This window comes from Anser cygnoides, chromosome 33, assembly GCF_040182565.1.
Source record: "Anser cygnoides isolate HZ-2024a breed goose chromosome 33, Taihu_goose_T2T_genome, whole genome shotgun sequence".
Lineage (NCBI taxonomy): Eukaryota > Metazoa > Chordata > Aves > Anseriformes > Anatidae > Anser > Anser cygnoides.
In genome coordinates this window covers 1,379,010-1,403,911 of record NC_089905.1, presented here as the reverse complement: position 1 = coordinate 1,403,911, position 24,902 = coordinate 1,379,010, and the positions used below count along the sequence as shown (strand labels likewise).

Here is a 24,902-nt window from a genome sequence, read left to right as displayed (position 1 = left end):
CCCCTGTGCCGCCTGAGAGAAGAGGCGGGGCTGCGCACGGCCCGCGGAGCCGCGTGCAGAGCTCGTAGCCCCGCCCTGTTTTGCACACGGCCCTCGCGGGCTATAAAAGCGGAGGGGAGGGGGCGGGCCGCGCTCGTTGCGTTCTGAGGAGCGGTGTGGGGGGAGTGTTGAGGGCGGACGCTGTGGGCGAGTCTCTGCCAGGCCCTTTTGCTTGTTGTGGGCGGCCTAGTCAACCTGGTGGTGTATTTCCTGGAGGTGTATCTCCAACCTGGTGTATTTTCTGGGCTGCAAAGGGAAGGGATTACCTTCCTTCATCATAGGTGCATCTCACTTCAAGAAACAGGAGCGTGGAAGGCTTGTTTGGGGTGTGCATAGCATATGCTTAAACCACTGAATGTCAGAGGTTGTCAAAAAGTGGTTGAACAGAAAAAAAAAGTTCTGTTTCTGTGTGTTTTCATTTAAATGGTGAAGGAAAACAACCGAAGTCTGGGGGCGTTGGCCAAAAGCCGAATGGTTTGGCTTTGGCTGGTGTTAACGTATCATAGGATCTCTTTCAAAGGCCCACTTATATAATGACAATAGGCCCCAAATATTTTAATTATATATGGGGAGCTGCTCTGTGTTGACACACACAGGGGGGAGGTGGTGGTTGGGGTGGGTTTCGCTCACGCACGTGCATCTCTGCTCTTAGCTCATACAACTTTTCCCTATGTAGTTTCAAGTGAAAAAGCCTGTGTCTAATGCTGCCAATCGCTAGATAAGGCCTCCTGTACTGTTTCATTTAAATTACTGTTTGTTTACTGATGGAGGTAGATTGCCCAGGAACCACCTGTAGATTCAGCTACTGGATCGATAAAACCAAATAAAACCGAATAGCTGCAGCGTGGGCTTAATGCACTCCCGAGCAGCGGTCGTGTGTGCGTTAACGCGGATGTTTTCTTAACAGCCAGAAGAGTAAAATCAGCAGAATGGCAACTGCTCAGAAGCAGAAGAACTGCGCGGTATGATTTTCTCGTGTTTCAGCACAGCGTGCTATTTGAATAAAGAAAAACGTAGTGAATCTTAGCTGAAATAAAGCACCCAGGTGCTTTGTAAGCTTTCTGCGTTTGAAAATTATGGGCTAATTCAACACTTAACTGTGCATAAAGGTGCTCAGTAGCAAAATAGCAAAATAAAAGTCTGAACTTCGCGGTCATACGCTTGGTAGAAATCAGCAATGTCCTAAAAACGTAGTAACACCAAGTGTTAAGAAAATGCTTAGTTTTATCAATACTTGTCAATTAAAAAGGCAGCGGAGCAGGCTGCAGTCTGGATGTTTGATGTTGAAAGCTATTTTTCTCTTTCAGAGTGCGGTTGTGTTCCCTAATAAAATAACCACTGAACAGCAATCCCTGACGCTCGTGAAGAGGCTCTTGGCAGTGGCAGTGTCCTGCATCACCTATCTGAGAGGGATATTTCCTGAAAGTGCCTATGGGACGAGATACCTGGATGGTAACAGGCTCTTTGCAAGCTGCTTTGCGTGATACAGTGGCACAGGGTGGTTGTTAAGCTGGTGGTTTTAAAGACGCTGGGTTCGTTTAATTAAAGGCAGTAGCTATTTCTCATGACTGTAATGAAACTTTGCTAATGTAATTACCGAGTTTTATTAAAGATAGGGCTGATGCTGATTCAGGAATTAGAATATTTAAAGCAATGTAAATGATAGTATACTTTTAACATACAATTCTGGAGAATGAACTTCACTTTTCGTGTCATAATTTTGTCCTTAAGGATTTTTTTTGTTGTTGTTCTTTTGAGATCTGTGTGTCAAAATCCTGAGGGAAGACAAGAACTGTCCTGGCTCTACTCAGCTGGTGAAATGGTATGTCAACTAGAACACTTACGTGGTGTGTGAGCTCGGAAAGATACCTTTCTAGCTTGCAACTATAAAGAAAATTTCACTTTCTGCAAGTAAAAAACTGCACAGGCAGTGCTTTTAGTAGCAGTTTTCTACTTGGAAAATAAAAATGCATGCGTTTTGGTAAAGCTGTAATTGATTTCTTTAGTTCCTCTTCTAGAAAGCTTACAGCTCAGTGTTTAACAGAGCGCCAGTCATTGTTTAGTGTGAGCGTGCTTCATGTTTGGTTTCCGTGGGTACAGGAGAACGCTCAAGGTGCAGATGGATGCAAAAAAATCCGACGGGCGATTCCTCTGTAGCTGGCTAGGGGGTGCAGCCTTCCCATGAAAAATGAACCTGTTGCTCTTCTGCATCTTGCGTTTAAAGGTCTGGCTCTAACTTTGTGTAAGTGGTACTGTGGGCATTCCTATTCCAAACCAGAGTTGGCTCTGCAGATGGTGGTCCTCTTGCACGTTCACACATTCAGGTGGGACTAGAGGTATTTGTTTTCCTTTCTGTTAACAATTAGATTCGTTCCTGGCTGCCCTCCCTGCTGTTTAGAAAGGTGTAGATAAGGCAAAGGGCACCTGGGGTGGTTCTTGTCTGCCTGGGGAAATGGATTCCTTCACAGCTGTGCTGGAGAATGGGCCTAAGTACCTCAAACTTTTTCACAGCCGGGATGCCCTCTGATTCCTGAGGTGTTGCCTGCAGTTGTTTCGCTACTGGGCGCCTCCAGGTGTGGCTTTGATTTCCTTCGAGAAGGAAGGTTTCCCTCTCGGTCCTGTAGGATAGAGGGAAGGATGCAGCAACTTCATGCACAGGATCCCACAGCAAGCTGCATCGAACCCTTTAGGAAACAAACTGGAGTCACTGTCCACGCACAGAACGTGTTGTGGTCAAGCTCAAGCTGCATCAGGACGTTGAGAGGACACATTCCTATTTTTAGGAGGACACATTCCTATTTTTAGGAGGACACTTTCCTATTTTTAGGAGGACACTTTCCTATTTTTAGGACCTCCCTAAAAGCCGCCTTTGTTGTTTTCGCACTTAAACCAGAACGAGAGATCGAGCATTTAGAAACAAAGCAGTTCAGCAGCTGGGGCTGCCTTGAGGTGCTGGAGATGCTGAGCTGTGAGGTCGGAGGTGTGACTGGGTCACTCGGAGATGGGAACGGCCTCCTCCCTGTAACCCGTGGCCTGTGCTCATCTCCTGCGGCAGAGGGGACTGGGCAGCAGCCGGCAGGTCGCCCTGCCCTCGCGCACCGAGCGTCAGCGTGCGAGGGCAGTGGCACAGCAGCCTGGGGATGCTGGCAAGGGCTTGTGCAAGCACTTCGTCGCTTACAGGTGAGCAGCGTTCTGTAACTCAGCACCGTGGACACGCCATAAATAACGCCTGCTCGTTGACCGTATTCAAAAGAACTGTAGGAGAAATTACAGTAAGTTTTGGTGTACTGTTTGCATAAAATTCCAGCAGCTAAATAATAACTCCTTTGTGCTTCAGAGATGCCCATGTTCAGCTAAGTATCCATAAACTGATTTGTGAATCCATACATAAAGTTTGACAATAAGCGCACAATTGCATTGTTTTATTTCCTTATAGATTATATTTTTATTTGTAAGTGAAAGTTTTTATTATTAATAAAAGAGACATAATGGAATAAGCATTATTTTTGCTACAGCAGTAGCAAGACTATACAAAGACTTTAATTTTGTGGGGATATTTTAATCAGGACTAGACGGACAATCTTATTTGATTTTTGCAGGATGTTAGGATGCTATGATGCCTTGCAGAAGAAATATGTAAGTCTTCTAGTATCGCTTGATTACTTTAAGTGTATGGGAATGTTCGTTTATATAATTCCACTACCTGCCACGGTAGTTGTAGGACTTTCTGGTTACGGGGTAGCTCTGCTTTAGCATGCTATAATAGTTAGCTACGTCTCAGGATAGTGTTCTTTGTGTGTAGAAACACTTAGTCAGGGATACTTCGGGATATTCTTAAGCCAGTAAAGCGAATTCTTTCTTAAACAGATGAGCTAAGCATATGAAGAGCTTGATTTCTTCAAATAGGCCTACAGTGGTCATAATTGGTTTTGAGAGCTAAAGAAACAAAGCAGCTTGGTAAGCAGAAATAGGCTGTAGAGTGTATCTAATTTTTTTTTGCTTTAATTATGTTTCCAACAGCTAAGAATGATTGTCCTAGCGGTAAGTACGTCAAAAGTAAGGCACTACTCTACGTGCTTAAATGTGTGTACAGTTCTTAATCTGTTTCCTGTCTTTACTTTTAAAAATCCAGGTCTATACCCATCCGGAAGATCCTCAGGTAAATCTGGTGGAATAATTTCCTTGATGACTAATGATAGCATAGGCAGAGTGAGGCATGCCTGTATACGAGCAGTAGGACTGAATTTTCTCACCAATGGACATTAAAAAAAAGCTTAAAATGCTAAATGTAGACATCAGCAGAGCTAATAAGAATTGCTCTACATTGCCTTTGAGCATCTTCTGTCAGGTTACTCTCAAGCCAGTGCAGAGTACGGTTGCAGAGTTCAGTGTCTGTAAAGAATCCATCGTCCTAACTCCGTGTAACAAACCCGTGGCTCTTCGTGGGGGAAAATCCATAACTAACCGCTGTCCCCCTGTCTGTGGGGTGTGTGGAGTAGTTTCATAGCAATTGAAATTTGGAGAGAATATTTAATTCTAAAAACTTCTGCTGAAGTTTCTTTTAAAATATTTCATTGTGGTGGTTCCGGGGGGGAACTTTAGATTTTTGGTTTGATTTGATTCATATAGCGTGCATTAAAGCTGTTGAAGTATTCCTATGCTGTATTAGAGGCTGGGAGCTAAGAGCTATCATCGTTTTGTTTAAATACGAAGTTAATAGGTGACTGAGTAGAAGCAGCAGCAGTAGCTGTTTGCTTGACAACTTTAATAATTGCTGTTTGTTTGCAGACAATTACTGAATGTTATCACTTCAAATTCAAGTACACCCACAATGGGCCGCTCCTGAATTTCAGCAGGTACTGTCACCGGGGCTGTTCTGCTCTGTAGCTTTAAAGTTCGCTGTGTGCACCAACCCGAATGTAAGAACTTCAGATTTTCCGGTTGGCTTTTGCTCTTTTAAATCTGGATCTTAAGACTAATTTTATCAATGTGTCCTTATTAGTTAGGCTATTTTTAAAACACAGTGAATTGTTTTAGCATAGCACGAGGGTATTTGTTAAATGTGCAGTCAGAAGATGTTTCTTAGCTACAAGGAAGTAGCTTGTTCTAAACAAATATTGAAATGTGACAAGTTCTTTCCTTGCGTAACGTACTCCTTCCAGTTTTTCTCTGGCATAAAATGATTTTAAACTAAAAAAAAAAAAACACAACAGAGTGGGCTACAGTGCTGCAATCCTTTGGCCTGAGTTTGGTTACGTCCCTCTGAAAGTCGCGTGGTGGCAGGAGGTGGGAGGCAGCCGCTGCAGGCTGGCTTCGTGCACTAGGCTGATTTGAAAATAAGTCCCGCTTCCTTGCCACCCTGCGGGGAAAGAGAAGTGTCTGCGGAGTGTTTCGGGTGTGCCTCCAAAAGGCCGTGTTGCCTTGTGAAATAACTGGCGGTTACTTGCCTTAGGCTGGCTGTTCAGGTCCTCTGACACCTCTCTAACCTGGGGTAGATTTCTGGGAAATATTCAGGCTCTTGTAAAGATGTTAACAAGTTCCAGGGAACGCAGCTGGGAAGGTGGCTGTGAGGAGGAGGGAGCAGGCAGCAGAGCAAGACCTCTCCGTTTTTAGTGACGGTAAGGTAGAGTTTGGGGCAGCTGCTTGTACAACACGAGTTGGATGTTGCGGAGCCGGATGCCAGGAGTCCCTCAGGCAGCTTCCCTGTCAAAGCCAGGAGTGTTACTTGCTGCCCCTGAAATACTGCAAGCGTGTGAGACCTAGCAGGGTCGGGGCTTTCAAACGTACCAACTTCTCTTTCAGATCTGTGTGGTTTTTAAGCATTGTGTAACATAAAATATAGCTGTCGGTCACAGCTGCTGCACCCCAACGCTTCCCTGACGTTCCTGGCTCAGAATTTGATCTTACAAGGGACAGAGAGCGCGCAGCTCACCTAGGTGGTGGTAGGAACTGCAGTCCTTGTGATCTCAGCGATGGGATGTCTACTTCTCCAGCGTGTCTGTGTACTGTAATACTGAAACCATTTGGTCTGTATAAAAAAATCTGAACGCTTTGTCCATTTCTAGCAAGAATAAGGGGAGTGATTCCCCAATCACCTGTGCAGACACCAAGAAAGCGAGCATCCTCCTCATCCGCAAGATTTACGTTCTGATGCAAAACCTAGGTCCGTTACCAAATGATGTCTGCCTGACCATGAAGCTGTTTTATTACGATGAAGGTAGTGTTTTCCTGTTACCTCTATTTATCAACTGTGCTTAGACGTTTGAAAACAATACAGAGAAATATTTTCATGTATAATCCTTGTGGTGGCTGGGACTTGTTAAATTTTCCCGTGTTTAATTATTTCTTGTGACGGTTTCTAAAATCCAAGGGGCACAGATCTGATCTCTCTGTAGGAGTACAGTCTTACGACTGACTTCATTGGAGCAAGGATTTCAGTGGGGTTTTAAAACGAGTGGAGTTTACCTCAGTATATTAGGATGCGATATGTTTGCCAGATTAGTTCTATTTTAACTGTTTAAATGGTTGACACTAGCTTCTGCTTTCAGTGCCTATTACTGCTATGAAGTGAAAAATCGGAGTTTCTAGTTCGTCTCCTTTCATATATATAACTGTTTCAAATAGTTTTGTGTAGGGGAAAAAGAACTTCACGGAGTTGAAATGGAGTATTGATCATTCCCTCCCCCAAGACAATTTTCATGAATAGCTCTGCATTTAAAGAAGAAAAGTCTTTTAGCTGCACAAGCTGAGATTAATTTGACAGGAGCACGTTTTATTACAATGCAACACCTCGTGTGTTCTTCCCTGCAGTTACACCACCTGATTACCAGCCTCCTGGTTTTAAGGAGGGTGAATGTGAGGGGATGATATTTGAGGGAGAGCCAATGCATCTTAACATGGGTGAAGTGCCGACGCCTTTTCACATGCTGAAAGTTAAAGTGACAACTGACAAACAGAGGATGGAAAACGCCGAGGAGAGCATGCTGAAGCAAGGAGATACTGACCTGCCCCTCCAGGTGCTCAGAGTGGACAGAGAGGTTCCAGAAGAAAGCCAGCCCATGGATGTAAGAGCTCGCGTGCTTTGTGCAGCTTATTGAAATGTGTTGTGGTTTATGTTCTAGAAAGGGGCTGTTAATCCTACTGCGCCTGTTACGACAATCTTAATAAGGGACGTGGTATTTCCAGGTACACTGAAGTATCACAGCAGGTATTCAGCACACTTCTAATTGTACTTCTCCAGTTGGCAGTCTGTCGTTAAAGCAGTATGGAACAAGCGCGTCAGCGCAATGCCCGAGCTGCTGGGAGCCCTCCGAGGCAGGAGAGGAGCAGCAAGGGAGGAAGCAGCGGTGTGCTGCGGGTACACTTGGCTGCTTGCTCAGCTCCAGCCACCCTGAAACCTCCCTGCCGCTGTCTCGTGCCCGTCCCGAGCGATCCACTGCGGCCAGGCGGTGCTGACCGGGGCTGAATTTGCTCTTGGACCGCAGGGTAAACCCAGCTGGGGATGCTGTGGCTCAGTTTGGATCTGGATTGGGATTTCTCTCAGGAAAAGCAGAGCCAAATCTGAACGTGCCGACAGGCTCACGCGTCCTGCTGGTGCCGGAGCCTCTGAGATGGCGCTGAGCGTTGGGCAGGCGGCAGGGGACACTTAGGGGCTGTTGGGTGCAGAAATCCTCTGCTGATCCATACTGGCCATAGGTGAGAACGGAGCTTCAGGGCTTCTGGCTCGTCCTCCTTACCAGTGCCTCCCCAGCAGCAGTTTGGCAGCCCCTGCCTCTCTGCACGGCTCCATCGCTGCTTCGCCAGCAACACAAAGGCAGCAGCTGGTGCACCGATGGTTTTCTCCTAGCATCTGTTAAGGTTTTAATATCCTGGACAGGTTTTTCAGTAATTGAATTAAATGTATGCTTGCATTGATAACTAACGCTGAGCTAGTCTGTATGTCCCGTATCATCTTTGATTATTTTAAAGCAGTTTGTTTCACCAAGAATCCATCCAATGAGATCTGTTGCTAAGCTTTTATGAGTAGAAACTTTTCTTTATGTCTGCTGTAAGTGACGGACCTTTTCCTTAATCTAGGAAGACCCCGTGTTAGATAATAAAGTGGAAGATAATAATCACGTAAATACTTTGGAAGCTCAAGGTAAAATTTATATCTATTTTTCAAGTCTCTTCAGTTTGTGCCTCTTTCCTGATGCTACTCTAAGAAATACTCAGTTTTCTGATGTAGGCTGCTGTATTCAGATTTGCAGTGTTTTCCTCATGCACGTTGCTGTGCCTTTGTTTTATTATGGATCTGTTCTGTGAAGCACTTTGTTAGGAAACAGCCATTTCTGTTTTTCTGCTCTGAAATCATGATCTTCTATTTTATCAGATAAGCTAAACCGAACGTGTTATATATTTAGAAGAAATCTTTTGCCACTTGATTTTTTATTACTTTGTTTTTATTAATGGATTTAATGTTAAGATAACGCTTGCTGGAGTAGTCCCAGGTGCTCTTGAGCCTGTTATTACAGACTTTAGAGTCTAAATTTGGCAAAACACCACTTCTAGCCACCTTTCTCATTATGCTCTGACCACGGTAGGCCAGTAGTGTGATTCTGCAGCCCATACCTGCTTCAGTCTGCGTGATCGTGAACGAATGAAGGCCATCAGGGCTCACGTGCACAGGAGAGTTTAATTTGTGGTGGGCTGAATTATATCCGTGTGAAAATACCTCTGCATACAATGCACGTTCTTCTCACAGCAGTTCATCGCAATGGTTTGCTATTCCTGGTACAGTCAGGAACTTAGATAAGTTTTATGGTTCATCGTGTGATCGTGCCTGTGCCCTCGGCTACTTCAGTGGCTTTTCTGGCTGCTTCCAGTGGCCCTTTTCTCACACTGGCTACACGAAGTGCTTCGCTAATCACAAGTTATTGCTAATATTTTTTAAACTGGTTTAGTTTTAGTGGGTACAAGTTCTGGCAAAGCTGAGTTTTCTCCAAGTAAAATCCTAACATTTATCTGTCAGCGTAAAACTATGCATGCAATGTGAGCAGCAGCAAAAAGCAAAGTCCAAGGTGAAGCCTACCCGGCAGTACTTCAGAAAGTACCAAAGATATTAACGTGTTTTATTGAAGTTTTGTGCAACGTCCATAAGCAGTTCAACTGAGAATTCTGCGGAGAATATGAATGAAGTCTTACTCTGATAAACTAACACCACAAGATAAAGCTTCCTTCTCCCTTTTTATCGATCAGCAGTTACGTCCTTCCTGTTAACGCAGCTCGTTGGGAAGTACCTACCGATCCTGGCTGCTGAAGAACAGCACTGGTGGTGTTGAAGTTCTTACCCTTTATAAATAGCCTGTGCTGCTGGCTTGCATGAGTCATGTAAAACGTCCTCAGCTGTAAGCTCCGAATGCAGAAACGCCAATAAAACAACACCCCGGCTGCATCAGCCTGACCGCAGCCGCTACCAGGCATGCTCCCTGGGAGCACTCGGGCTTTCTTACTCAGCATCCCTTATGCCAACCCAGACTGTCTCTGGTTCAAAACATGGTACAGCAAACGCTGTCCTTGGGCGTCTCCCAGCAGAAGCTTCCCTCTTAAGACTTCAGAGAAACGAGGAGGAAAAGCAGCAAACGATTTCCCTCTGGGTTCCCTTAGACAGCAAAGTCTGAGCCCCTAGGCTGCCCAGCTGCAGGGCGAACCGCTGCTTGCAGAGCTCTGAAGCGACCGGGAGGCACCCAGGCCATGCTGGCGCCCGCTTGCTGTACATCAACTATTTCAAACACAGCAAGGAAGGATGAAAGAGGAACGAAGTGCCCTTTTGGAGAGAAGATTAAGCAGAGATAATGTAGACAAGTACGCTCTGGAATGTTGATACTCCCATGTAAAACAGGATAGCCAAAAGAACAGGCTGCTCAAGACAAGTTTGTTTTGTTTTGTTTTGTTTTTTAAAAAAGCACTTTACAACCAAAATTGGGGGTGAAGGAAGCCTTTGGATCAGAAGCCGTGATAAAATGTTTTCCTGTTGTAGATGCAGAGGCTGCTGTGGAGATAAATGCATGGTGCTCATAGAAGAAATACCCATTATTGCTGCTGCTTGCCCTGTTTGTTCTCCTTATGTATTTCCCCTAAGTTATACCTGCTTTGAAGTGTTAACTCTGGCTCTGCAGACTGCAATAACGCCTTATTTTTCCATTAAAAACTGCCAGACATTCCTCCCCATGTAACTAAAACCAGCAGCCATGTTAGTTCTAAGGCTTTTGGTCCTCCAAACCCCATCACAGCAAGCAACTCGTTGGGGCTGTTGCGGTGTCTGAGTGCTTGCAGAGGCAGTTGGACAAAGCAAATTGAGCCTAGATTTTTTTTTTTTAAATGTGTTGGGGTATCAAAGTCCGACACTGCACAGGCTCTGTATTTAAATAGTGGCATTACAGTTGTTTTTCAGAAATGTGCAACTTCTCCAAAACAGCTTCATATTCCCATGCTGTTGAAAAATAATCGTGGAAGTGCGTAGGAAAGAGCGCATGTAAACCACTTTTTCTCTTGATGTAAGTAGGCTGCAGAATTGCAATACCCACTGAAAGCTATCCAGCTTTTATGTGCTTTTAGAATTCACCAGAATTCAAAAACAAATAAAAATAAATGTAAAAGTATGATGAATAGCTTGTCTTACAGGGTTGGTATAATGCTTTTTTATGGGACCTGCGAGACTGCCAGAAAAATGCGGTTGTCATCCAGAAATACTTCAGTTAGTCATTTCCCTGCCTGAAGAACCTGTTTGTCGCCTCTAACCAGTTTGTGCTTATATGTGGAAAAACACAGTGGATTAGAAGCAACAAAAAAGAAACCTCTCCCGCTCTCAGAGCTCATTCTTTCCTCCTCCTGCCTGGTCTCTGTGACCAGGAGCTGCGGGCAGAGGTCCTCAGCTGCATGTGGCTGGGTTACGAAGCACCAGCCACCTGCTGACAGTGGTTTGGAACGGGCAGGAGCCTGCCAGAAGTACAAAACCGACCCGTGAGGCTTTATCCTCACAAGCAAGCTGTGATGTAGACGGGCATTGAGCAGTACATTGAGAATTTGGGGATCGAGCCCGTCCTCCCAAAGGGTACGTGCGAGTCTGTATCACACAGAAGCGCGCGTTCTCCTCGTGTCAAAGTGTTGCGGTGGTAAGAGGCTGTTGGTGCATTGTCGACCGTGTGCTTTGTTATTTAACAACTTTTATAGACCCGAGTTTCCCTCGTGGAGGGGATGAAGTTACGAAGGCTGGAGAGAACAGGAGTCTGTACGTTTCCAATCGCCAGGTATGGAAACCACACTCTGCCATCTTCAACTTTTCCTCGAGCTTTTGTGAAGCTTCTTTCGACTCCATATTTTGGGTTAACTCAAGTGATTAATCAGCAATCTGCTGAAGGTTTATTTACAACAGTATTTTCAGCAATAGAGCACGTTAAGATTTTAATTTCCAGTGTCTTACAAAAGTGGTTAATATTCTACAGCAATCAGAAGGAATAACCAAAGGCTGGTGCTCTGATCAGTTTTCAAACTAAACAGCTGGTCTGACTGATGCTACAAGAAATGGAAAAGCAATTTCCCGTGTTTATAAATTGCTGTAACTAAGCACTCTGCCTAACAGAAATTTCTCTTCTAATTCCAGCAGATCAAAACTGGATTTTTATGATGTTGATTAAAACTTAAGATACAGCCTTATTCCTCAGGCTTAAAACTCAGAGTATATTCCCTGGGGGGGGGGGAAGGGCAAAATGTTATAATTTAAATGTGGGGGACTACTTCAAATGCAGGTCCCTAAGATTTCTTAGTGCAGGGTAGTCCCAGGTAACTGAGTGGTTTATTGTGTAAAAAACTGATGCTTTGATCTGCCAGGGCTGTTACCCCTGCCTGTAAGTAGCACTGTTGATTTCATTGCAAAATACTCCTGAATTTAAATTTCAGGTAAAGTGCTATGGTGAGCAGAGCCAAATCTCTCTGCGCACTGAACCCTCTGATGCGTATTTTTTTTTTTTTACTGCTGTCACAAGCATTTATTTTCTCATTTTAGGTTGATCATTTGGCAAGTAAGACATCTGAACTTAATGTGTCAGAGAGCAGGACAAGAAGCGGGAAGATATTTCAAATCTACACTGTTAGTATCAGGTTTTCTTCTATTCCTGTTCTTCTCTAAGACTTTTTTTTCTATTGCAAGCAGTGAGTAAAACTCCAACCTTTGTTACAATTCATGCTGGAAGAAAATGAAACAATGCTAGAATTTAGACGAGGCAGTTGCTTTAAAGCAGCAGAGGTGCTGCAGAGCGTAGGTGTGCGAGTCAGAAATGCCCAGATGGAGGTCGGAAGGTGGCACGGTGCTCCAGGAGCTGGGCTTGGGGCGCGTTGCCTGAAGCTGCAGCACGCGGGGGCACTGCCCTTGTAGCGTAAATAAATCCCCTGCTCTTTCCTCAGCCGCCGGGGGGGTCGTGCTGGAAAAACTTCGGTGCCCAGATGTTGCTTTCGGGTGTTAAAACCTCTGAGTGTGCAGTGGGGAGCAGCGCGAGTGCTCAGCACCTCGCGCACCCGGGTTCGGGGTGGATTTTCCCCCTCGTTAGACGTGGTGGCAGCAAGGAGCAGCCCACGCAGCACCATGACCTGTAACGCTGTGCGTGGTTTCTCCCTGCAGGCCGAACCCTCGTCCAGTCAAGACGTGCTGCCAAAAAGGAGAAAAATCAGTGAGCCGAAGGAGCAGTTTTAGACGCCCCTCTCCCGGCTGTCGGCTTCCAGGGTGCTTCTCCACACCACCTCCGTTCGGTTGTTCAATGCGATTGTTAATATTTAAACGTTCTTTCAGGGACCTTGTTCTATTTGCAGTCAAAATGTTGTGGATTCTAAGGAAAAATCTACCAAGAAGCCCTGTGGAATAAATCAGAAGTTCCTTTCTATAGGAGGTTGTATCCCCGTCAGGAAAGATAGCGGCTGGCTACTGATGTAACTCTGGAATAAAAAATAAAAAAAAAATCTGTAACAAAGGTGATTTGGGGGATTTGGCTCCCTGCTAACAACGTGCTTAAATCCTGATGGCGCTTGTGTACGTTCGTTAACTGCAGTGAGAGATTTCACTGGTAACGTTTTCTGGGCTGTATTGCAAAGCTGAGGAACCCCTTGGTCAGAACCTGCCCTATGGGGCCCAAAATCCTCGAGTCTCGGGGTTAATTTCTGGAGCAGGTTTCTTAATTTCTGGAGCAGGTTTCTTAATTTCTGGAGCAAGTTTAGGAAAGCTGTTAAGCTGTGTTACAATTCTTGGTTTTACTACAAAGCAAACAGAACTAGAACAGTTACGGATGTTTGATCCATTTTTTTCCAGACCAAAGGCACCAGACAAACAATAAGCATTCTTCATACCTTTCACCACGTATTTCATGCCAAAATACCAGGATTTGTGTACAGATTTACGTAGGTATTTACAAATGGTATGAACCTCTGTCAGGCGTCTGTTCTCAGGCTGTGAGATGATTTGAAAGAGAAGCCTGCATGGATCAGAAATGATTAATTGCAGGAATTGGAAAAGGTGCTGGATTGTTCTGCCAAAATTAATTGGTGTTTTTGCATGTAGTGTAGAAGAATTGGAGTGAAGCTGTTGCACAGCTCCTGTGTTCGGATGTGGATAGCTGAACATTTCTTGATATATTTGAATTTAAACTGACATCTTTTTATCGTATTTGTCCATTAAAACAGCATTCGATTTGTGGCTGCGTGTTTCTTTCACGTTCTGGTTGGAGTGCGCTTAGTGGTCTTAAGAAAACGGGGGGGGGGGGGGAAGCAAACGGGGTGAAACCCCGCAGATGTGGAACTTTCCTTGGCCGGGCAGCGGGGGCACGGGTACGGTGCAGCCCCGCGGGGGATCTCCAGCTCCGGTCGTGGTGCTGAGAGCCCCCGGTGCTGCCCCATGCCCTACGTGTGACCCGCAGCGAGGTGTGGGGCGAGGTGTGGGTCGCAGCCACGCGTTTCTCTTCACCGCGCTGAACCGGGTGAGCAGGATTTAATTAGCACAAGCTGCCAGTGCGTCGCCTCAGGTTTCGTCAGCTTTGCGGTTTGATTTAACAGGATTTCCTCTGCAACTCTTGACCGCAGAGTTGGAGAAAGGGTTGGGTTGGCAGAGACCTCAAAACCCACCTCGTTCCTGTCCCCAGCCCCATCCAGCAAGGCCTTGGGCACCCCCAGCTCCTCCGGGCAGCCTGCACCAGGGCCTCGCCGCCCTCCTGGGGCAGGATTTCTTCCCGATACCTGACCCAAACCTGCCCTCTTCTGCCTCGAGCCGTTACCCTGCCCCCCCCGCTGCACCCCCTGACAAAGAGTCTCCCCCCAGCCTTCCTGTAGCCCCCTTTCGGCTCTGGCAGCGTTGATTCCTGTGTCTGCGCTCACCCCGGTGCCCGTGCACAGCCTTCCCCTCACCCCAGCGTGCGACACGTCTTGCACGCCTTCCACGCCCTGCACAAGCCTTGCACACGTCCTGTACAAGCCTTGATGTCTTACATGTTCTGCACAAGCAGCATGCACCTTGCACGCCTTGCACACGCCTTGCACAAGCACCATGCGCCTTGCATACCATGCACACGCCTTGCACAAGCACCATGCCCCTTGCACACCTTGCACAAGCAGCATGCCCCTTGCACACCCTGCACGTCTTGCACACTCCTTGCACAAGCACCACGTGCCTTGCACATCCTGCACACGCCTTGCACAAGCAGCATGCCCCTTGAACTCTCCTTGTACGCCCTGCACATGCCTTGCATACCCTGCACACGCCTTGCACACCCTGCACACGCCTTGCACAAGCACCATGCCCCTTGCACACACCTTGCACAAGCAGCATGCCCCTTGAACTCTCCTTGTATGCCCTGAACACGCCTTGCACAAGCACCATGCCCCTTGCACACACCTTGCACAAGCAGCATGCCCCTTGCACGCCCTGCACATGCTTTGCACATGCCTTGCACAAGCAGCATGCCCCTTGCACACCCTGCACACGCCTTGCACAAGCAGCATGCCCCCTGCACATGCCTTACACACTCCTTGCACAAGCAGCACGCCCCTCGCACGCTCCTTGCACGCCCCGCACACGCCTTGCACAAGCAGCATGCCCCTTGCACGCCCTGCACACGCCTTGCACAAGCAGCATGCCCCCTGCACATGCCTTACACACTCCTTGCACAAGCAGCACGCCCCTCGCACGCTCCTTGCACGCCCCGCACACGCCTTGCACAAGCAGCATGCCCCTTGCACACCCTGCACACGCCTTGCACAAGCAGCACGCGCCTTGCACACCCTGCACACGCCTTGCACAAGCAGCACGCCCCTCGCACGCTCCTTGCACGCCCCGCACACGCCTTGTCCCGGCCGCAGCCGGCGCCGCCCCCCCCGGGGCCGTCCGGGGCCGCCCCCCCCGCGCTCATTGGCGGCTCCGGGCCGGGCTCAACCCCCGTTCCCCGGGGCCGGGGCCCCCCGCTGGACTTTACCGGAGCCCGGGGAGCGCTGTCCCGGGTTCGCTTCCCGCACCGGCCCGGGGACCCCTCTGCAGCCCGCAGTCCTCGGCCCCGGCCCCTCGACTCCTTGCCCAGCCCCGGCCCTCGCCCCCGGCCGCTCTCCGGACTTGCGAGCGAGGCTCCGGGCTCAGCTCTTGGGGCCAGGGGAGGCTCGGAGGGCACCGGGATACATCCCGAGAAGAAGCTGGGCTGCCCCGGGGGGCTGCCGCCAGTCCCCGGGCGTGAACCGGGTTCTTAACCCCATCGCCAGGCCGGAGGTCGCCGGGGCGTGAAGGCTCGGTCACCGACCCGATGTCTCGCCGCCTCCGTGGAGGCACAGCCGCCTGCTTCAAACACGTCACGGGGCGACGGGCGGCCGCTCCCCGCCGGTGACTCTTGTACAGCCATCGCGGGGCGGGCGGGCGAGCTGCGATCCCCCCCCCGGGGAGCAAGGGCGAAGCCTCCCATCGCCTCGCCGACGCCTCTGGAGGCCCGGTCCCAGCCGCAGCCCCCCTCGTGCGTGGTCCTCGGCCCGGCCGCGGGTGGGGATGACGACGCTGACGCACCGGGGCCGCCGCACCGAGGCGGGTGGGAGCGCGGGCAAGAAGCTGGACGACGAGGAAGAGGCGGCCGCGGAGAGAGACCCGGAGGACGACGACTCCAAAGGCACCCGCCTGACGCTGATGGAGGAGGTGCTGCTCCTGGGACTGAAGGACAAGCAGGTGAAGGGAGGCTGCAGGTCCTAAAGGTCTTCAAGGGAAACCCGCGGCCTCGTGGTGGAGGCTTCGTGGCTTCCTCGGGTCCCTCCGCAGCAGCCTCTGCCCGCCGAGCTCAAACCTCCCTCGGGCTGAGCGGCGAGGGCGGCCCGCAGAGGCTGCGGGGAGCTGTGGGGGGAACAGGGCAGGGCGGCGCGGCGCGGCGGCCACCCGCTTGTGCTCGCTGCCGGCACCGAGGGCGTGGGGCAGCGGGGGCCCCACCTCGTGTGGCAGCCCCGACGGGAGCGCGGAGATGCCCCTGCGCCGTTTGCTCTTCGCCAGAACCCTCTTTGAGAAACGGCGGGGGCAGGTTTTGAGGGAAGAGGGCAAGGCGACAGAAAGTGGCTGGAGCGGGATGAGCTCCCCGGGGGCTGTCGTTCCCTGCTCGGGCAGCGCCGGGGGCGATCGGGGCTCTTGCTTATCAGCCCCACAGCGGGGAAGGCCCCGCTCGGCACCTTTCTGCTTCCTCCGTGTCAATGCCTGCATCTAAATCTATCTCCTGGTCTGGGGCACGGCGCTACTGCTCCTTCCCTCAGCCAAAATGGGGAAAATGAGGCAAGGGGAGGCTCAGCGGGGGCCCGAGGCGCTTCCTGAGGCAGCGACACGTGCAGAGGGGTGCAGGGTGCCTGTGCTTCCATCCCCGGGGGCCCCGCTGGTCCTTGGATGAGCCTGGGCGGGTGCCTCATGCCCCCAGCCCTGCTCTGGCCGTGGTTTTCTGGCAGGCACGGATGCGGCAGGGGGCTGCTGGCCAGTAGCTGAGGGCTTGCCAAGCTCAGCAGGGAGTAAGAGGAGAGCAGGGCTATCCGGGGAGCATCACGGAAATAACTTGGGAGCAAATATTTGAGAGCAGCGTGGCACGGTTTCCTTCATTCCTGGGCTACGTTAAGCATTCTTGGTGCGGTTTATGTATTCCTGGGACTGGCCCTCCAGCCACCAGGAAGTTAGGAGAGCACAATAGATAAGAGAAAGACTTGTCTCACACTTTCTTTATTTGTTTTTCATCCTGTCCTTCCGTGTTTCTCCACCTGAAGGGAAGACACAGGCAGCAGACCTCATGGTCCACCCTCATGGTTTGATGAGCAGGGGAAAATTAAAAAAATATATATTAAAAAGAGAATTTTAGCCAAACCCAATGAGCCCGCAATGCAATTTCATTATTTTAAGTACCAGTCTGTCCATGTAGGGGACACTGGATGCACACCAGCATTTGTGACCGGTCTGATTTCAGGAGCTGATATTAGCCAAGGAGCTTTCAACTTCTCTGATTTCAGCCCCCTTAAAGTTTTCGGGGCAAAATGTGCCTTCCAGCCCAACGAACCGAAATCTTCGGTCACCTCTGTGCCCTTTTTCAGAGAACTGGTTCCTAAAGGGCACGTGCAAAAAAACCAAACCACAGTGCGTCGCCCATGGAAGGAAATCGGCACGTCTTAGCAGGGCAAGTGTGAAGGGTTGCTTTGTCTTCACTCACAAGGAAGTGAAGAAAGCAAATAAAGGTTTTAATTTATTTTATGACTCTCTGTGCTGAGCAAGCTGAACAGCCCGGTGTCCAGATGCGCTGTACAAACAGACACGCTGGGGACAGGAGGTTGCCCATATCGACTATAAAAGCTTCTACGTAGGAGGCCGCAAGCTCTTGGCCTTTCTGCCTTGGGAAAGGCTTCTTGGGTTGCTTTGTCTGTGGTCTCCCGGCGGCTGTTAGAGCTGCCCTTTCCCCCCTTCCTGCCCATTTTCTCAAAGAAAAGCACCAAGAAAAGGGAGCGAGGGCCAGGAACGGGGCACAGCACCCGGCCCCATCCACCCTTCGGGCGCAGTGAGTTTGTCCTGGGGCCATCCTGAATCTCTTCCGTCGCAGCTGCAGCCCCGGCCTCTGTCTGCCATGCGGTGGAGGCGGGGAAGAGGCCGTTCCCTTCATTTTGCAGCTGGTTTTTATGCCTTGGGGCCTGCTTACCTCATCCTGCTTTCAGACCTTCTCTTCCCAGACTGAGAACCCCATGCAACCAGCAGTCCCTCCAGGACCATGTTTTCCAGCCCCCTGCACCTTCTTGTTGCTCTGCCCAGCACCATACGGACTTGGGAGCCCGTGCTTCTCAGGGCAGGGCTCCAAAAAGAGTGCCTGGTGTGAAATGTGTCGAGTTTGGCCCGACTCGAGCACTGCCCAGCCCATTGCGGCCCTTTCCATGATGAAAGGACTGGAAGGAATGGCCTCAAGTTGCACCAGGGGAGGTTCAGGCTGGAAATGAGGAGCCATTTCTTCTCAGAAAGAGCGGTCAGGCATTGGGACGGGTTGCCCAGGGAGGTGGTGGAGTCACCGTCCCTGGGGGTGTTCAAGGAAAGGTTGGACGTGGTGCTTGGGGACATGGTTTAGTGGGTGACATTGGTGGTAGGGGGACAGTTGGACCAGATGATCCTGGAGGGCTTTTCCACCCTTGGTGATTCTGTGATTCTTTGATTCTGTGAGGGGACATTGGGGGTGGGGGTCCCTGGACACGGCACTGAGGACTGCGGTGGGGCTCCGGCCGCCTGTCCCCAGCGTCACACGTGTCCCCTTCCCCGCAGGGCTACACCTCCTTCTGGAACGACTGCATCTCCCCCGGTCTGCGCGGCGGCATCCTCGTCGAGCTGGCACTGCGGGGCCGCATCCAGCTGGAGCCCCTCACCACCAGGAAGAAGCGGCTGCTGGACAGGAAGGTGATGGCAGCGATGGGGCCGAAGGGGTGAGGCGGTGCCATGGGTGCCGGCCATCCCGTGCGTCCCCCCCGCATACATACCCACGCCCCGCGGTGGCTTTGCGGCATGCTTCAGTGCCTGCCCCCGTCCCAGCCTGATGGCGCCTCGTCCTTTTGGCCCCCCAGGTGCACCTGAAGTCGGACACTCCAACTGGCGACATCCTGCTGGACGAGACCCTACGGCACATCAAGGCCACGGAGCCTGCAGAAACGGTGCAGACCTGGATAGAGCTGCTCACGGGTAGGCGCAGCGAGAGAGGAGGCACAGAGTCCTGGCACGGGTTGGGTTGGGTTGGGTTGGGTTGGGTTGGGTTGGGTTGGGTTGGGTTGGGTTGCCTTGGCTTGGGTTGGCTTGGGTTGGCTTGGGTTGGCTTGGCTTGGTGGGGAGCTCAAAGCCCACCTCGTTCCTGCCCCCAGCCCCATCCAGCCTGGCCTTGGGCCCCCCCAGGGATGGGGCACCCACGGCTCCTCCGGGCAGCCTGGGGCTGAGCCAGGCTCCATCCACCCCGGCCTCCAACACGGTTTGCTTCTCCTCAGGGGAGACCTGGAACCCCTTCAAGCTGCAGTACCAGCTGCGGAACGTGCGCGAGCGCATCGCCAAGAACCTGGTGGAGAAAGGCATCCTCACCACGGAGAAGCAGAACTTCCTCCTCTTCGACATGACCACGCACCCCGTCAGCAACGCCGCCGAGAAGCAACGCTTGCTCAAGAGGCTGCAGGAAGGCGTGCTGGAGCGCTGGGCGGGTGACCCGCACCGCATGGACCGCAGGACTCTGGCTCTCCTGGTGCTCGCCCACTCCTCGGATGTGCTGGAGAACGCTTTCAGCAGCCTGCCGGACGACCGGTACGAGGTGGCGATGAACAGGACCAAGGAGGTCCTTGACGCAGATCCGGAGGTGGAAGCTGCCAAAGGCAGAGGCACGGAGATGATCTGGGCCATCCTGGCGGCCTTCAACAAGGCCTGAGGCCCCGCAGGGTGGGCGGCGGAGCTTCGCCTGCCTCGGCGCGAGGCCACGGGCTCCCTTGGCGCGGGGTGGTAGCGGGAGGCTCTGCTCTGCAGGGCCCAGCTCTCCCCGCAGGGCTCGGGGCGGGCATGAGGCCCCGGGGCCGCTGCAAACAGAGGCCGGTGCCTCCAGGGAGCGGAGGTGACGGCCACCGGCAGCGCTGAATGCCTGCTGTGGCGGCACTGAAGCGCTCCGCCGGCCAAATCGCGATGGGAAGGGGGTCAGACCCCCCTCAGGAACGGCCCAGGCCCCCCCTTCACCTCCTTCCCCTGCGTGCGATTGTGGGGCGGCCCCGAGCCTCCGGGCTGTGCTGCTGTGCAGTTCTTTTTAGGAAGGGGAAGAGCTCACTGTGATTTTTGTTTGTTTTAATTATTATTATTTTCCTTTCTGCTCTGCCACTTTGACTCCCCAAAGTGAATATGAATGTGTTTCTGGGTATTTAAACCCGTAGCTTGCCATCGCGGCGGTTCCAACTGCTCCTTCTAATAAAAGGGTTTGGTGGTGGAAGGCAGGTCCTCGGTGCTGCCGGTGGCACGGGGGCACCCCAGGCTGGGCTCCTGCGCCCCAGGGCTCCTCTGTGAGGCCCAGGCCTGTCCCCAGGGACGCAGATCCTCGTGGGCACCTTCCTGGGGCCAGCAGGGAAGCAGCAGGTCGGTGCCGGTGCCTGTGGGGAGCGTGGGCGAGGAGCCCGCAGCACAACGTGGGGGCGTGAGGATGGCACGGGGCCATGGGGACAGCGTGGGGACGCGGTAGGACGTGGGGATAACGTAGGGCCATGGGGACATTTCAGGGCTGTGGAGACGTTGTGGGACTTGAGGAAATTATGGGCCGTGGGGACAGTGCAGGGCCATGGGGACATTTTGGGACATGGGGACATTGTGGGACATGGGGACATTGTGGGACATGAGGACATTTTGGGACGTGGGGACATTGTGGGACATGGGGACACCGTGGAACATGGGGACATTGTGGGACATGGGGACATTTTGGGACGTGGGGACATTGTGGGACATGGGACAATACAGGGACATGCGGATATTACGGTGCTATGGGGAACTGGGACATGGGGAGATTTGGGGGCTATGGAGACATTGCAGGACATGAGAAAATTATGGGCCGTGGGATCAGCGCAGGGCCGGGGGGATGTTATACGGCCGTGGGGACGTTATAGGGCCACAAGGCTGTGGCGGGGCCATGGGGACATTACAGGGCCGTGAGGCCAGCGCAGGGCCATCAGGACGATGCCCCATTGAGGACACTGGGAGCACTGGGGGGGGGTCAGTGGGAGTGCTTGGGGATACTGGGGGTACTGGGAGCACTGGGGGGGTCCTGGGAGCACTGGGGGCCGCTGTGGGGCACTGGGAGCTCTGAGGGCTCCAAGGGGCGGCTGCGCCCCGCCAGGAGGCGCCCGGGCCTGGTCCTGCAGCCGAGCCTAACCCCCGCCCCTCCCGCCCGCTCATTGGGCCCCCGGCCTCAGTCCTTCTGCCTATTGGTTCTCCCCAGCGTCAATCAAGCTGAGGGGCTCCCCCTCCCCGCTCACGCTGCCTCACTTCCCATTGGCCCGCCGCAGCTCCAGCTGGGGCGGCTAAGCCCCGCCCTTCTCCCCGCCCCCCGCGGGCGCTGATTGGTTGGCGATGATATCAGCGCGCCCTCCTCCCCGCTCCCATTGGACGGCCGCCTGTCCGTCAGACTGCCGAGGCGGCAGGGGGCGGCAGCGGCCATTTTGGAGCAGAGAGCGGGGCCGGGCGGCGCGGAGGCAGCGCGGAGGCAGCGTGGATCCACCGGGGTCGCCGCTCCCCGCCATGGCCGCCCCGCTCGGCACCGGCACCCGCACGGAGGAACCCGGGCAGGAAAAACAGGTGGGAACCCCCGCGGCGAGCCCTCGGGGCTCCCTATTGGCTCGGCAGCGCGTCAATCTTCACCTCCCCGCTGGCTGATTGCTTGCTGCCGCTTTCCTTCTCAGTAACGCCGACCTCTCATTGGCTGCGGGGCGGGCCTGGGGGGCGGGACTTCCGGGAGAGGCGGGGAAAAGGTGGCTTGTGGGGGAGGGGAGCGCGGGGGGTTGTGGGATAGTGGGGGTGCGGGGCCGGGGGCCGGGGACCCCGGACTCCGGACCCCTCGCAGGGCTGGTCCCGGTCCCGGTCCCCGCAGGGGGCAGCGGGGCGAAAAGGCCCGAGCCGTGCCGTGCCGTGCCGCGGGGGGATGCCGCGAGCAGCGGTGAGAGCTGCCCTGGGCTTACCCGGGGGACCCGCCTGCACCGGCGCTGCCCGTAGGGCGCTGCTCCCCGAGGTCAGAGCACGCGAGCCCGTCCCCGCGGTGCCACCGAGCCAGGTCCCCACCTGGCTCTGCCAGCACCGAGCCCTGCTGGCCACGACAAATGGCTCGGAACAGCCTCCGAGCCGCTTCCGAGCCTTCCTCCGAGCCGCTGCTCGGGGGAGGAAGCTCTCCCAGCGGCCGTCGGCAGCGTTTGAAGCCCGGCGGAGATCCCGTCGCGGTGTCGCGGGTGCGTTTTGTTTCCCCGCGGGGCTGGAGCGCCTTCAGTCCCCTCTGGTTTTTCAGGATGCGCAAGAGAAGGAAATCGTCATCCCCGAGAGGGCGGAAGAGGCGAAGCTGAAGGCGAAATACCCCAACCTGGGCCAGAAGCCCGGAGGCTCCGACTTCCTGATGAAGAGGCTGCAGAAAGGGGTATTTATTGCTCGGCCGCGACCTTTTCTCCCTTCCCCGGGCTCTGCCCTGGTGCAAAGGGCACGGGGAACGCCAGCGAGTCAGAGAGCCGCACCTCAGCGTAAAACCTCTCACCGCGCTCCCTGGAAAAGTAATTAAATCCTCCTCCGAGAGCCAGCTGTAGCCGCTGGGGTTGCTGCTGCTGGCTCTCCTCCTCACAGAGGCTGGGGCAGGAAACCCAAATCCCTTCTGAGAGGATCCCTTCTCCCCAGCTCCGAACGCACGATGGCCCCTCGCCGCCGCACTGGGGCTGGCTCGGTGCTGCCTTCCCTGCGGCCAGAGCGGCCTCCGCGCCTGCTCTCCCACCGACGCAAACGCTGGGAATGTTGGGTTTAGGTGCCAGTTCCTAAAGCGAGAGAAAAAAAAAATAAATAAAAAGAGGGTTACTTAATCGCTTGGCACGAGGCAGGCTTTTTTCCCTGCTCGGTTTCGGCCGCGGGATCCTGTCCGCCACCTGCGTGGCGCCAGCAGAAGCCCTGGCGCGGGCCAGGCTGTGCTGCCTGGGGCGAAAATCTGCCTTTGTGCCAGCGGGTCGTCTGTTCGCTGCTCGGCATGGACTAAATCAGCTGTGCCTTTCCCCTTGGGGTCTGGTTTTGTGCACCACCCCTGGCAGCACCGTAAAGAACCTCGCTCGTGGCCCCACGCGCGCGTCCCGGCCGTCCCCCCGCTGCGAGTGCCGCGAACCTCTTCAAAATAACCCAAGTCCCCCCCCCCTCCCCCTTTTTTCAGCAAAAATACTTCGATTCCGGCGACTACAACATGGCCAAGGCGAAGATGAAGAACAAGCAGCTGCCGAGCGCGGGGCCCGACAAGAACCTGGTGACGGGAGACCACATCCCCACGCCGCAGGACCTCCCGCAGCGAAAATCCTCGCTTGTGACCAGCAAGCTGGCCGGGTAGCCTGCGCTCACAGGCTGGTTTTTTTTTTTTTGTTTGTTTGTTTTTTCTCCTCGTTTTCCTTTTTCTTTCGGTTAATCGGATTGAACGTCACTGTACCGTAGGGCTGGGAGCACCAGAATCCGCGTAGCTTATGAGTATTTACGGCAAACACACGCCAGGCCCTAGAAGAGGTGTCAGTAGCCCGGGACACGCTTGGCGGATGGGGTTGGGCAGTTCCTTTTAGCGAGCCGGTTTGCTGCCTTCGTTTTCACCCTGTTGGGAACCATCCCTGCTTGCGGAGGTGATTTTTTTTGATTTATTTTATATTTTTTTCCCCCCTCTTGCCTTTTTGTTTCAGGCTCGAAAAACAAAGCGAGGGCGGCGCGGTGGCTGCGGGGCGCGCCGCCCGCTCCGCGCGGTCGAGGGGCTTTGTGCGGGGTCAGCAGAAGGGCCCCGAGGGCTGCGCTGAACCCGCCCCGAGTCCTGTCCCCCCCCTGCTTCCAGAGGCAAGGGGAGGGCGAGCGGACGCCGTCGGCTTTAGGGATTCCCATGGGGACGGGAGAAAACCGCGGGAGGGGGACAACGGGCGGCGCCGCGTGCAGGGGTCCGGCTTTCCTGGGGCGTGTTTTCGAGCGCCATCCCCGCCGGGGCCGCTCCCAACGCTCACGTTCGGCGCCGGGCGGTTCGGAGAGACCCCGAGGGAGGGGATTTCGCTCCGCAGGGCAGGCGAGGAGCAGAGCGGGGACGTTGCCCTCCGCGGGGACAAGGAGCGGGGCGGGGGGGACGGGCACGCCGTGTCCTCGGCTCCCCTCCGGGGTCCCTGCGCGACCCGGCCAGGGCCGCGGCTGCGCGGCCGCCTCGTGCTCCGCTGCCTGCCCCAGCTGGGTTGTAAATAGATAACGAATCCTATATATAAAAATCTATATAATTTTGTACCCCTGCAGCTCTCCTCTTTTCTAGCGCGCCGTGGTTTTAAAATGAAAATAAGGGGGCGGAAAAAAAAAAGAGGCAAGATAGGGGAAAAATGCAAAGCCCCCGTGCGGGGTGGGGACGGGGGGGGCACAGCTCCGCCACCGCGACTTCCCCCAGCGCGGGGGGAGGAAGCGACCGTGACGACAGAGGGTGAGAAACAGCAAGAGCAGCTCCGGGACGCGACTGCAGTGTGGAGCGGGGTCACGTCCCCCTGTGGGGGTGCCCAGGGGCTTTTTTTTGGGGGGGGGGGGGCTCCGATGGGGTTGCTTTGAGGCAGGAGGGGCTGAGGCAGCTGAGCTGCGTGCCGGA

At 53.3% G+C, this 24,902-nt stretch overlaps 3 protein-coding genes across 11 annotated transcripts; all 3 read left to right on the top strand.

Annotated features, from left to right (window-relative positions):
- Window positions 1-115: 115 nt before the first annotated feature.
- Window positions 116-13,759, top strand: HORMAD1 (HORMA domain containing 1). Of its 8 annotated transcripts, none has more exons than XM_048054317.2 (15): window positions 116-255; window positions 947-1,001; window positions 1,347-1,491; window positions 1,798-1,861; window positions 2,264-2,281; window positions 3,639-3,675; window positions 4,060-4,080; window positions 4,172-4,198; window positions 4,828-4,895; window positions 6,105-6,256; window positions 6,850-7,103; window positions 8,116-8,179; window positions 11,251-11,327; window positions 12,083-12,166; window positions 12,695-13,759. In XM_048054317.2, the coding sequence occupies exons 2-15, from the start codon at window positions 969-971 to the stop codon at window positions 12,764-12,766; spliced, it is 1,116 nt and encodes a 371-aa protein (XP_047910274.2). In that variant the 5' UTR covers window positions 116-255; window positions 947-968; the 3' UTR covers window positions 12,767-13,759. The 8 variants fall into 8 exon arrangements, with proteins under 8 accessions (XP_047910274.2, XP_047910273.2, XP_047910272.2 ...); XM_048054316.2 differs by having other exon boundaries at window positions 122-320; XM_048054315.2 differs by having other exon boundaries at window positions 122-365.
- Window positions 13,760-15,479: 1,720 nt separating this feature from the next.
- On the top strand, window positions 15,480-20,525 carry GOLPH3L (golgi phosphoprotein 3 like). The gene is made up of 4 exons (XM_048054320.2): window positions 15,480-16,255; window positions 18,845-18,976; window positions 19,141-19,255; window positions 19,552-20,525. Exons 1-4 carry the CDS (start codon window positions 16,082-16,084, stop codon window positions 19,977-19,979), a joined length of 849 nt encoding a protein of 282 aa, XP_047910277.2. The 5' UTR covers window positions 15,480-16,081; the 3' UTR covers window positions 19,980-20,525.
- Window positions 20,526-21,729: 1,204 nt separating this feature from the next.
- On the top strand, window positions 21,730-24,556 carry ENSA (endosulfine alpha). 2 transcript variants are annotated; one of them, XM_066985925.1, is made up of 3 exons: window positions 21,730-21,877; window positions 22,578-22,703; window positions 23,472-24,556. In XM_066985925.1, exons 1-3 carry the CDS (start codon window positions 21,821-21,823, stop codon window positions 23,640-23,642), a joined length of 354 nt encoding a protein of 117 aa, XP_066842026.1. In that variant the 5' UTR covers window positions 21,730-21,820; the 3' UTR covers window positions 23,643-24,556. The 2 variants fall into 2 exon arrangements, with proteins under 2 accessions (XP_066842026.1, XP_066842027.1); XM_066985926.1 differs by lacking the exon at window positions 21,730-21,877 and adding an exon at window positions 22,114-22,307.
- Window positions 24,557-24,902: the final 346 nt, after the last annotated feature.

Excerpts from the sequence above, each read along its gene's own strand:
- HORMAD1 (XM_048054317.2), top strand. The coding sequence starts at position 969 with ATGGCAACTGCTCAGAAGCAGAAGAACTGCGCG. Across the intron at positions 4,199-4,827 it reads CCCATCCGGAAGATCCTCAG|ACAATTACTGAATGTTATCA; the intron begins GTAAATCTGGTG and ends GTTTGTTTGCAG. Across the intron at positions 4,896-6,104 it reads CCGCTCCTGAATTTCAGCAG|CAAGAATAAGGGGAGTGATT; the intron begins GTACTGTCACCG and ends GTCCATTTCTAG.
- GOLPH3L (XM_048054320.2), top strand. The coding sequence starts at position 16,082 with ATGACGACGCTGACGCACCGGGGCCGCCGCACCGAGGCGGGTGGGAGC. Across the intron at positions 16,256-18,844 it reads TGGGACTGAAGGACAAGCAG|GGCTACACCTCCTTCTGGAA; the intron begins GTGAAGGGAGGC and ends CCTTCCCCGCAG. Across the intron at positions 19,256-19,551 it reads CTGGATAGAGCTGCTCACGG|GGGAGACCTGGAACCCCTTC; the intron begins GTAGGCGCAGCG and ends GCTTCTCCTCAG.
- ENSA (XM_066985926.1), top strand. The coding sequence starts at position 22,221 with ATGCCGCGAGCAGCGGTGAGAGCTGCCCTGGGCTTACCCGGGGGACCC. Across the intron at positions 22,308-22,577 it reads GTAGGGCGCTGCTCCCCGAG|GATGCGCAAGAGAAGGAAAT; the intron begins GTCAGAGCACGC and ends CTGGTTTTTCAG. Across the intron at positions 22,704-23,471 it reads TGAAGAGGCTGCAGAAAGGG|CAAAAATACTTCGATTCCGG; the intron begins GTATTTATTGCT and ends CCCTTTTTTCAG.